Consider the following 12,324-nt stretch of genomic DNA (forward strand, 5'->3'; position numbering starts at 1 on the left):
CTTATCATTGTCTGCTTTCATGAGTCATTTCCCATGAAACTGCTGTGGCACGAATATCATCCAGCAGGGCCCCCGCTGCGAGGAGCCACATGCAAACAGACTTTCACAGCTTGTTCACGCTCCGACAGCATGAGGGGAGATGTTAAAACAACCTCACTCAGGATCAAATAATAATAGAGGGCCATTTTTTGTTTATTTTTGTAGATTTACTGTGAGCAGAACAGCCGAGTCTCTCCAACATGAGCTGAACTTTTCCCAACAAGTCGTTTCAGCGGCACACGTCGGATCCTCCGTCGACCCGGAAGGAAGAGGAGAGGACTCAGATATCGGGGGGGTGGGGGGGGTATTGTGTGAGCACAATCAGGCACATTGCTTCGGACTGCCTGCATCCTTTTATTTTCGCGCATCCTTCTCCTCTACCCACACATGTTCTCTCTCCGGCTCCTCTCTTCCCTCGGCCTTTTATGCGATCATGTTGCTTGGTAACTGCAGAAGAATGATGAGAAGTGTAGGATGTGTTTCGGGTGCCTCCCGCGTGATGTGATGTGTCTTCACATCAGCTGTAAGAAATACGGCGCAGTGTGTAACGCAGCCGGATGACACACACACACACATTCACCGTAACGGATTTCAGTTCAGATTTTAGGTGTGAGGAGGACGCGGGAGAAACTCTCCTGTGGGTGATTCTTAAACTTACAATCTCATCACATTTTGCTTTTGTGTCATTAGAGAAGAAATGTGTGCTTCTGATAAAGAAATAAAGAATGAAAATAATAAAATCCTCCTCCTTTAAAAAACATCTGTTGAGGAAATGACACTTGTTGCACAGGCATGCCCCCATCTGTGAAGATTAAAGGTGCAATATGTAGTTTTGGGGAAGAAATTTAAATCCGAAGAGAAAGATCTTCATCTTAATGCCAAAAGAAACTGAATCAACAGACTGTTTTTGTTTTTATGACTGAATAATCTGAATAAACAAACTGACCTTAAAGGACAACACTTTATTTATATGTGGCGGACCCTGCCACCTCTGCAGCTTCAATGTTTTCTTCATTTTCCTCTGAGAGCAGCTCGTTTATTCGCTTACGGCAAAAAATTATAAAATGTATATTGACATCATTAATATTGTAAAAATCAAAATCCCCCCCCGACATAGTGCTTCTTTAATCATGCAAAACAAGAGCGTACATTTTTGGCAAAGAAATCTGAGCAAAAATCCAGCACATTCTTTTTAATATTTGCATCCTTATGTGACAGAAAATGTGGTTAAACGTGAACTCTCACGGCTAAATGTGTTCTCGCTCCACTTTCTGCAGCTGCTGCCTTGACACCTGATCAATAACGGTGGGCACATTCATTTAGGGGCCATTACTACACTAGAGGAGTCACCACGGTGGATTCCACATTAAATCCGAGGTGGAGCGGGAGTAGAAGTTCAACACATGGGTTATATTTCACTGTGTTATGAAGTCATCGTTGCCAACACTGCCAATACGCTGCCTGTAATCTCGCCATAAATCAAAATGTGTGATGTTAAATCGCTTCAGGAGAGACTTGCTCGTTGGATGCGGGGACGGGTCGTTAAATCATCCACTGTCTGAGAAAAAAAAAACTGCAGCGATTAAATAAAGAAGAACGTGGCTGAGTGATTAAATAGATCATTTAAAGTTCACACATGCACCTGGAGGAAAGAGAAAACTGTTTTTTCAGACGCGTTCATAACAAAATATGCTTTTGTAACAGTCAGTGAACGCAGCAATTAGTCTCAGTCAGCCAGAAAAAGCTCTTTAGCATCTCCCCAGAGGCTGTTTACTCATTAAAAATCACTGACTTGGTGAAAAAAATAAACTCTTTTATCTCCATTTCAGCAAACTGCAAAGATTTCCACATTGGATGGTGGTATTCTAACTCTGACTCATTACAGCGTGTTTAGAAAAAAGGTCACGGCATGGTTGCTAATGACAACATGCCAGACTGCCGCTCCGCTCAGATCCTCTGTGTGTGTGTGTGTGTGTGTGTGTGTGTGTGCTTCATTTGTAGGGATCAGTCGCCCCCTGCTGTTTCCTCACATTCTTTGACTTCTATGAATATATGAGGTTGCCATGCCAACCGGCGAGGGGCATTTGTGAAGTCAGGAAGTAAATTTAGCATCCACCTGTGATCACAGAAATCAAACCAGTCAGCTTGTCACTGTGACACTATGTGGTTTGTGTGAGTCATTAGCTGGCAATTATTTTCCTTTTCAGGGATACAGTGTCATTAATTGTGATGTCTTTTATAACCATAACCTTTTTAGCCACTGAGGGGCGGCTCAAACAAGCTCAAAACAGTGGAACTGACATAAAATCACCTTTAATATTGATCTGCCTGTTAACATCAACCCAGTCTTGGATGAAAAGTCAGCAGTCTGCCTGCACTGGTACGTGTCACAGGCCATGAACCAGACTGACATGTCTACAAAACGCGTCATGTCACGCTCACATTACAGGGTAATAACCGGACTTTCATGTCAGGAGGCGGAGGGGAGGGTGGTGGAGTTTGAAGCGACAAGACTGCCAAGCGTTTAAAGTGTGACACCACTGGATATTTTTAAGGAAACCTCTGGACACTTTTTGATGAAGTCGGCCCATCTCCACGACGTTTGTGGCAAAAAAACCCCCAAACCTCCAAAAACCCCAAACCCTGGTAAATTTGAATAGGGTGTCGAGCAATTTCCAGTGGAGTTTGTGGCGACAACAAAATTGGTATTTTAAAAAGGGAAGCCGGGACATCTCCCGTGACAAAGATGAGATTGTTTTGATGGGAAGCAGCCAATCAGCAGCGTTGTTTTTGCCAACAAAACTGGGTCTTTTTAAAAAGACCTTGGGATACGTCCAGCTTTGTCTGTGGCAACACAAACAGGACATAATTGACAGGAAGTCAGGCCATCTGCAGAACGCCGGAGACCACAAAACCGTGATTTTAACAAAACCTCTGGACGTGTCCGACCATGTCTGTGGCATTTTTAGCCGAAACATGATCTTTTCCTAACCCTAACCAAGCGTGTTTTTTGCGAGTGTTGTGATAAAAGACAAATTGAACCTAAACAAACACAAAGTTTCAACATAATGACACTTAAAGCTTTAACTTCTCTGTGGCCAACATGTATTCTGGCGACTGAGTTTGTTTACACTCCCAGCAGACAGGGAGCAACATCAGCACTCACTCAGAGCCGCGCTTCTGCCCATTATCTCTTTTTTTTTTTACCTGTTTTCCACCAGCCCCAGAGGAAAATACCTTCTGTTTAGCTGCTAAATGCTTCAATAATGTTTTGTTCACTAGCTAGTTGCTAAGTATGTCTGCTGTCTGGTGCCTGACAGGAAGCATACAGCGTTTTTAGAGCTTTTACATTGTAAACAGCTGCCTGCTGCCACATAAACACAAAGGAAACAACTAAAAAAAACATGCCATGAGAGCAGTGAGGGGAGCTGTGCACTTTGGACCCCTTTCACATATAAATAGTCATGTAATAATATGTACAAAATTAATTATAGCTGCTTTAAGTAACTGAAATAACACATTTAATGTGATATGAAACACATCCAGCTGGCAATAACTTATAGAAAAGACTCACAGCGGTTTTTCATTAGTGTTTTATTCATACAGTGAGGGTGCTCATACATAATATTTATTTTTTTTCTATAAAATATATTACCTTTCAGTTCCTGAAAGCAAAACTAGATATAAATAATCAAGTTTCATCTGATAAGAAGCAACTCATTTTCAAGTGTCAACCAAGGCAATCAACTGTATCAGCAGTCAAAAATGCTTTGCAGATTTAAGAAATCACATTCTAATAAAGACTTTTTTATTATTATTTTTTTTTTTATCTCTGTCTAGCAAAAAGCCACAATGCTCGAACACTCGGCCCACTGTCCACCAACACGAAAGACAATGATCATTTGCGGTTTTCTTTTTTTTTTCTAAAGTAGCAAATACTGTTAAAATACTGTAGCCACAAAAAGACTTTTTCATGTGAGAGGAAACGCAAAGACAGAAACACAGTCAGGGCGAAGAACAGGGAGGAAAGTGACGCTGAGGAAAGTGAGTGTTTGAACAGAAGCGAGTGGATGATGCTTTTATGATGTCTGTCAAGGAGACATTTTCCCTCTGGCTCCACCTCCCCCCCCCCCCCTCCTCGTATCGCTTTTTTCTTTGTTTCCTCGTTGGATGAAATGCTCCACGGTCACCATGACAACGCGTCGGCCGGACAGCGGCGGGTGGATTTTTTTTTCTCGGGCATCACAACAGCTCGCTGTGGCCAGAGGCTGAGTTGAGGCTGTCTGTGAAGGAAACGAGGAAGGAGCCTGATCACTGGCGAGGAAATAATAAATAATTAATCACTGATTCTGATCAATAACACTTTTATCTACTCAGCTGTGAGCACAGCAACATCTGGAAAATATACAGGAAAGACTCCACCGTTTTCTATTTCTGTATTTTAGCTTTTTATAGACAACAATTTACAAATCTCACATTCCACAACAGTAACACATGCGCGCGCACACACACACACACACACACACACACACACACACACACAAGCACAAGCACATACAAATAAAAACAGAGAGAGACATGTACCAGACAGGTCCAGTGACTTATTTCTGTTTTGGGGTAGTCTAGGTTTTTTCACGGGGGGTTTGCGATTTGGGGGCTTCTCAACATTATTAGGGCTTTCCCTGTCAGTGCCTGAGTTCAGTGAGGACGAGAAAACAACAATTAACAGTTAGATACAGACGCTTTACACACGCAGCAACATGTATACACATATTAAACGATACTATAAATAGATAGTGTAACGACCTGCTGGGGGAATAGAAACAGTATCTGTGATACATAAGAGACTTGTTGTACCTGCGTCACAGGACATGGCCTTTCTGCTCCGCTGTGGTTTCACTGGAGCCTGAAGTCTCAATCCTTCTTCACCTGAACAACATTCATATATATGTATGTATGTTTTTAAAGGGAAATATGGTCTCTTAATATTACTGCTTTCTTGTTAAGAGTTAGATGTGAAGATCAATACCACTTTAATTCAAAAGGTAACCATATCTGCCTACCAGCACCTCTAAACCTCACTAATCCTGCTGTTAGTTATACGAATGAGATATCAGCTGACAAGTTGTGGTTTTGTGGGATGTTATCTTCTTCTTCTTCTATGTTCTCAGCTGGGAGCAGTGACTTTTTGAAGTCTCCGCTGGCCGACTGGCAACTTCCCACTGATGACTCCAAACTCCAGCAGGCCAAGAAATGATCCGGCACAGAACCAATGTGAAACCTCAACTTGATGTTTCCCCCTTACAGTCTTTTTATGCTAAGCTAGGCTAACTAGCATCAATCTTTTCTTGTGACTTTCTGCAAGAGAACTACAGGTATTCCTTTAAAGTTTTATAGTGAGTTTCATAGTGAGCAACATTAAGCTACTTCTGATAAACGGGGAGGAAATGATCAAAATCAGTAGCATGAAGGACCAAAAGGAAAGAGTTTACTGTGATGCTGAAGTCAGAAAAACGTTTGTGATGTGAACACAAAGGAGCTACGTAAGTTAAACGTGTGTCTGCACCGCTTTAAATCGTTTGTGCTCTCAGAGGAATTACCTTGACTCGCAGCTCTGTCTGGTAATCCGTACACAGGCTTGGTAACGGGAGGCGGCACAGGAGGGGGAGGTAAGTTCCTCTCATTGATTGACTCTTTTGGAAAAGTCACATACGAGGACGTCTTTGGCTGTGTGTCGGATCAGAAAGGAAAACGTGAACAAATCAGGAGGGCGAAGAAAATCATGGATTTACAGTCAGAATTGATCGACAAATCGAACCACGCGTGGCTATAAATGACACACCTTTTCTGGAATCGGAGGAGGTTGACCCTCCGAGTCTCTTCTTTTCTCTCTCTCTCTCTTTTCCATCTTCCCCGGATCCTTCTCCGTTTCTCCTTCCTCCTCTGTCCCTACGGACAAAGAAACAAAAAGAAATGTCTGTCCCCTCACTTTGCTGTTTGTTTACACACTGGTGAGGTGACGAGCGCACTTGAAACCTCTTTGCAAAAGCTAAAATCTCTTTGTCTCTCTTTCTTAACTGCGAAACATAAAGTGACAGTGAAGTACCTGGCAGAGTGTCTGCGCTCTCGAGTCGATGTCTTGGTCTCAGTTTGGACAGGTTTGGTTTGCTGCTCTGTGGCGGGGGATCGGGTTTGGATGAACAGGAAGCAGCTCGACCTCCTCCTCCTCCTCCTCCTCCTCCTCCTCCTCCTCCTCCTCCTCCTCCTCCTCCTCCTCCTCCTCCGCTGCTCCTCCATCCCTCTGTAAACCCTCCACCAGCGTCGGGACACATCTGTCTGTCTCCCTGCGTGTCCTGCTGATGCCAGTCTGCAGTCGCTGCATCCGTGCTTTTCAGAGGATCCGCTTCCTGTTTTGGCGAAGGCGTCCTGTCAGACGGGTACGGCGGCAGCGGCCTTTGAGCCAAATGAAGCGCCTGCACCTGTCTGTCCCCCTTCCTGCTGGCATGTCTGCTCTCAGTCCACTGATTGTCCACCTGTATGTCCGCCGGCCTGTGCTCCGACCACGACCTGTCTATCTGTCTGCCGCCCATCCACTGCCTCTCTATCTTTCTGTCTATCTGCCGCTGGGTGTGTCTGTCAACAGTCCACTGTCTCTCCGCATGTCTGTCCTGGTGTCTGCTCTCAGTCCAGTGCCTGTCCGTCGTCCTCGGCTCTGCAAAAGTCCTGTTCTCAAACCGCTGCCTCTCCACGTGTTTCTCTGTGTGTTGATCGCCTTGCCTCGCCTCTATCCACGCCTTGTCCACCTGCAGCACCTCTGTTGTCCTCTGTTTGTCGTCCATCCAGTACTTGTCCGTCTCTCCCGGCTGTTCAAACACAGCATCCATTTCGGGCTTCTGTCAAAACACAACAAGAGGAGGCGAAAGCAAAGATCAGACCGGAGGCAAACTTTCAGTAAATGAATGCTTGTCGTGGCTCGCGCTGAGTGTACCTCTCTGGGGGAATAAAAGGGGTGTTTGCTCCCTCCCACGCCCGGGTGAGGGATGCCCGGCACTGGCGGCGGACTCAAAACGAGAGTGTTTTTCCCCTGGTGATCGTTTATTTTCCCCTCGGCCCCTTCACCGGGTGACCCGGCTCTGCCAGCGGACCTCGGAGGCTGAAGGAGAGTGTACACGTTCTCTGTGGCAGTCCTGTTAGGTTCAAAGACAGACGATGTTAGCCCGCTGCAGATTCATGAACCAGCGTTGAGAATAAACCTGACAGACTTTGAGAACAGAAGAGGTGTGACGACTGATGACGCGATACCAAATATCCACAGGGACCACTGGAACCGTGACCCGCTGCCCCTGCCAACCTGCTGCTACCACTGAGTCAGAACTTCACCTCTGTGACCTTCACTGTTAAATCTGACTCTTTACATGGACCTGAGTGTTCCACTAACAATCAGAATAACGGCCCAAACAGAATTAAAATGTCTCTTGCGACCACTTCAATCGAGGAGAGGCTGATCCGGTCCGACCCGATCATACGGAATTTTCAATTGGATCAAGAGAGGTGGTGTAAAACCTTTGATAATCCGTTACGTAGGAAAATATTAATGCCTAATAACCGTGTAAACTCTTAATCCAGAATTAATCCCCCCGTGGAGCTAACATTACATGTTACTTTGTGAGGGGACAGAAATATGGCACGAACAACAAAATAACTTGATCTCTGGCCGATGTTGTTGGACATCTGAACGGATATTAGGATTGCTGAACGCCTCACTGGGTGAAATCCTCGAAACAACAAACTGGAGTCCAAGTTTACCATCCCAAAGGTCCTCCTGCACTCTGTTTAAAGACTGCAGGAGAACGGAGCTTGCTGCTCGATTAAAAAGAACAGCAGACAAGCAAACGTGTTCCCAGGACATGATCCATCTTGAAAATTGTTGGTGTAAAGGAATGAATGAATCGATTGCCTTCTTTCAATAAAGTTGCAAAAAAACCTTTCTCCTTTTCTTATTCTCCTGTAGATTAGACGCTTCACAGCGGGCGGAACCACTCCATAATGTAAAAAAAATAATTATATTCTGATTAAATGCAGTGCTGTACAGTAATATGTCAAAACCTGCTTCAGCTGGACTCTAAAACAGAGCGTGGGGTCGTGTCCTGTCAGCTGACTGCACACTACATGGTGCATTCAGGAAAGCACGTAAATTGCTAAATTTGTGTCCTGTTCTATTCACATTCAACTTTTCCAATATTTCTTTTTTTTTGTGTAGAATTTGAGAAAAGCGTTTTTATTTATTTATTCATTTTTAATTAAAGGTGCACTATGTAGTTTTGAGGAAGAGCTTTTTCAATCAGAAGCGAGATCATTAACTGTTATCTGACTTTTTCATGCCTAAACAATTAAAATGAACAAACTATCTTTGTTTTCATGACTTAATAAACAAACTGACCTTCAAGGACATTTCATACTGTTTTACTTTGTTTATATGTGGCGGACCCTTCCAGCTTCGCACTGTGTTCTGGTACCTGATTTAATCACTTGTTTAATCAGTTATGAAACATATTAATACGTCTGTACTTGTATCATTACCTCATCAATATTGTTTGAATTTCTTCTCCAAAACTACTTTGGTCATTTATTACAACACATTGTGTCTTATTAACAGAACCCCCCACCCAAAAAAACAAAACAAAAAATAAGATAACAAATGAACAAACAAATAAACAAATAAAAACCTGGTATGAACCAAAACATGACTGAAAACTCCAGGTCTGAACCGGATTGTGATTTCAGAATCACTCTCGTGGTACAGTGGAATAAGAATAAGTATCATTTTTGTGGCAGGAACCAGTTTTCCCGCCACCCAAATCTGTCCTAATCTGTATTTGACATGCAGCGTGAGAATCCAAGCCACCGGCTGCTCATCTACATCTGTGCACACACGCTGGTATCAGCCCGCCTGCACTTTGGCAGCTATCAGCCATTTCTTGTACCAACAAAGAATTGAGGGAGATTTAGAGTGATATTTGTCAGTGTATTTATGGAGCTCAGTGCGGCTGAATGTCCTTATGAGGACCAAGAAGAGATAATCAGCGGAAAACGTGACGCTGTGGAGCCGAATATGGGAGCGAAAATGAACGAGTCCTTTGTTTAGTGATGTTGTGTATTGTCGTCTGATGCATAAAGCGGGCATTGTGTCGTCTGTTCAAGGTTATATCTTTACAGGCGGAGTCCATGCGTGTTGTGTTTTCTGCGTACACAAACCCTGTGGGTGCCGTGGCAACGGTGTGACACCCATCTCCATAAACCTCCGCCTCAGCCTCCGGACCCTGATTGGACAAAGTTTGGTTGCGGTTCTTGCGGAAGCCGAAGATGGCCAGCATGTTTCTCCTCTTCTTCCTCCTCAGTGAGTGAGCTTTGTGCAGAGAGGAGAGCTGACTGAAAGAGGAGGGGGGGAGAGAGCGAGGGTGAATGTCGCACATGCACTCAAGTCCGAGCACAATCATCTCTGTTAGGATGTCACTGAAGTCATCACAGCCATCTGCTTTGCTCATGATTCACCCGCGGTTGGAGCGTTGCTAGGCTACACCTTTTGGTACACAATGATTCCTTATAAGTGGACTTTTTTATATAATAAATGTAATCATGTTGAAAGCCCTGACTTAACCTGATGATCTGCAGTGTGGAAGGAAGCAAGATTATTCTGATCGGCTGCAGCTGCTGCTCCTGTATTCAGCTCCGCCAAAAAAAAAGGCTTACCAAACTATAAATATCCAAACATCTGTATATCAAAGAGTCACTAGTGACCTGCAGTTTTTCTGTTTTTTGCATGATTGCTGTAAAATAGCTGGAATGATTAATGGAGACCTCTTGAACTTTTTCATGAATTTTTCCCTTTCCCTCAGTATTTTATAGGTTCTTGTGCATGTGAACGTTCGTAAAGTTAAAAAAGTGTAAGAAGCTCCTCTCTCCCACAGAAAACACTGCTCCTGAAACGCCTCGTCAGTAGTCCCGCCTTTAATTCTGTGACTCAGTGACATCACACTACATCATAGAGTCACACATTTGCATAATCTATGTCTAGCAGCTGGTTCGGCACCTACGAATTGATTTAGCGGCTGCCGTGTTGTTGTAAGTGGTGATGGCTCAGGCGTGTATGTAAGCTGACCAATCAGAGGAGGGGAGGCCTTAAAGAGACAGGTGCTAAAACAGAGTTTTCAAAGCATGTGAACCTGTTCTAGTACACACCCAAAAAATACGCGTATGAACTGGAACATTTGTATAATGTGTCTCCTTTAATTGATTAGTTTCAACTATTAAATTAATCGCCTGCTGTTTCAGTCAGTCATTAATTGATTTCAGTAGTTTTTGAAGAAAAAAAGGGGGAAAGGTTTCTCATTCCAGCTTCTTAACTGGGAATATTTTGTTTTTTTTCACTCGGGTATGAAAATAAATTGAATATCTTTCGCTTGTGGACAAAACAACACTTTTCATCGCTCCAAACTTTTTTTTTCACCATTTTCTGATATTTCATAAAACAACCAGCTGATCACTTAATTGAGAAAGCAATCAACAATGAAAATAATCATCAGTTGCAGCCCTATTTCCAAAGCGGACTGATCGCAAATTAAAAAAAAACATCACCAGCTGCTGATGACGTCCGACGCAGCCACAATCCAATCAACTAACATCCAGACTCCTTTGATCAACAGCTCGCAGTCACCGACTAACCCATCGTGTCTTGTTACCCAAAAATCCCCCAAACAGCCAGCTCCAGCTCCGCTAATCATCAAAGAGGGACAAAATTAATGTTTCACTCGAGCAGCGTTGATGGACAGCGGATTCAATTGCCTCTGAATGTAAAAGCAGCCAGCAGGATGCGCTAAACAAGCCGAAGCTCGCCGTGAGATTACTTCAAAGACAGACAGCTCACACTGGTCACAGAGACACAACCACACATCTTGAATTATTAAGAATAATAACCAAAACATCATCCAGCTGGAGTAAAGCCTGAGGGAACACGTTTGAACACACAGAGGGGGAAGAAGTATTGATTTATTTAGTCTGAAACACAATATTTTTCTGCGTTTTCCATTCACCTCGAGTCAGAGTAATGTGTTCGATTGTGATCAGGTGAACTGAAATGACACCGAGGATTAAAATAGGAAAATTCAGAAGCATAGAAATCTTATTGCTCGTGTCACATTTAATAACCTTTTGCTTCTTATGAAAACATCACATTGAAAGGAATGAGTAATTACTTCTAACCTAAATTGGTCGTTTGATATTTAAAGCGTCTGTATTTAACAACCTGGGAGAGAGAATAAACAATCAATTATCTTCCTCTAGAATCTCCTCCTCCGCCTCGAAGCTAGAGAACGAGACCGAGGTTACGTCTCACACACACATTCTTCCATTGCTGTAATAGTGTAGTTGTCTGTTCATAGTGTGTCTTTTGTCGTCCGCCTTTCCGGAGACAGTTTTCCCTCTTTTGTGACGCGCTCACACAAGACTTATTGTAGCGATGGATGAAAAAGCCTCTACTGAAGTATTTCCACTCAGCTACGTTTGGTAAAGACCCACCAAACGTTTTAGAATTACTCCCTCACACTGATTAAAGCTATTTCAATCAGTCATTTCAGTAACATTTCATCATCTCAGTCAGAAGTTACTGCGACAATTCAGAAAACTCTTCTCCTGCTGGTGCGTTTAAGGACGCTCTCACATCTGAGATTTAAGGCTGGGCTGCACCAACAAGGACTCACACTTCATCCTGAATAAATCACTGCTCAAATTACTACATTTAAATCTTTCTTTAAAACTTGGTTTTGCTCTAAACCTCGATTCAATCTAAATCTTTTGCAACGATCCTTTTAACACCATTTCAAACTGCGACCCAACATTAACTTTAGAGCTTAGCTTTAAAATTTAGCAAAATAATCAAGTTCCCTGAATGAAGTCAAGGAGCGGACTCGATCCAACTGAGTTTTACGATGCTGCTGAATTTCTGTCAAGATTTCAGCTCGGCGAGGAAACAGTTTTGAGTCAACTCCGAAACATGGCAGGAACAGAAATGCAGCTGGCTAACTATCACGGCTTTTACATAAACACGCACCAGCTCGGTTTAACTCTGTTTGATGGCCTTGTCTTGAGGCGATGACATTTAAAAGCAGCGGGTGGATTCGTGGCTGTTACTGGCGGTCAGACGAGCGGCTGTAAACACTCGTCCTCTTGCTGTATCATCAAAGAATCTGCGCTAACAAAGCTCCGCTAATCCGGTCAAACACATATTTC

At 43.4% G+C, this 12,324-nt stretch overlaps 1 protein-coding gene across 4 annotated transcripts in view; it reads right to left on the reverse strand.

The window, feature by feature from the left end:
- Positions 1-3,616: 3,616 nt before the first annotated feature.
- Positions 3,617-12,324, reverse strand: part of LOC115591701 (capping protein, Arp2/3 and myosin-I linker protein 3-like) — a 35,890-nt gene continuing 27,182 nt past the window's right edge. The window contains exons 33-40 of one of the 4 annotated variants that reach the window (XM_030433915.1): positions 9,295-9,468; positions 7,028-7,226; positions 6,146-6,932; positions 5,882-5,988; positions 5,640-5,766; positions 4,897-4,968; positions 4,624-4,731; positions 3,617-4,322 (exon numbers count right to left, since the gene is read on the reverse strand). In XM_030433915.1, the coding sequence (XP_030289775.1) occupies positions 4,282-4,322; positions 4,624-4,731; positions 4,897-4,968; positions 5,640-5,766; positions 5,882-5,988; positions 6,146-6,932; positions 7,028-7,226; positions 9,295-9,468 (1,615 nt within the window). In that variant the 3' untranslated portion in view covers positions 3,617-4,281. Of the gene's footprint in view, positions 4,323-4,623; positions 4,732-4,896; positions 4,969-5,639; positions 5,767-5,881; positions 5,989-6,145; positions 6,933-7,027; positions 7,227-9,288; positions 9,469-12,324 lie in introns of all 4 variants that reach the window. The other 3 variants (XM_030433914.1, XM_030433916.1, XM_030433918.1) reach the window with 3 other exon arrangements.

This window comes from Sparus aurata, chromosome 11 (assembly GCF_900880675.1).
Source record: "Sparus aurata chromosome 11, fSpaAur1.1, whole genome shotgun sequence".
Classification (NCBI taxonomy): domain Eukaryota; kingdom Metazoa; phylum Chordata; class Actinopteri; order Spariformes; family Sparidae; genus Sparus; species Sparus aurata.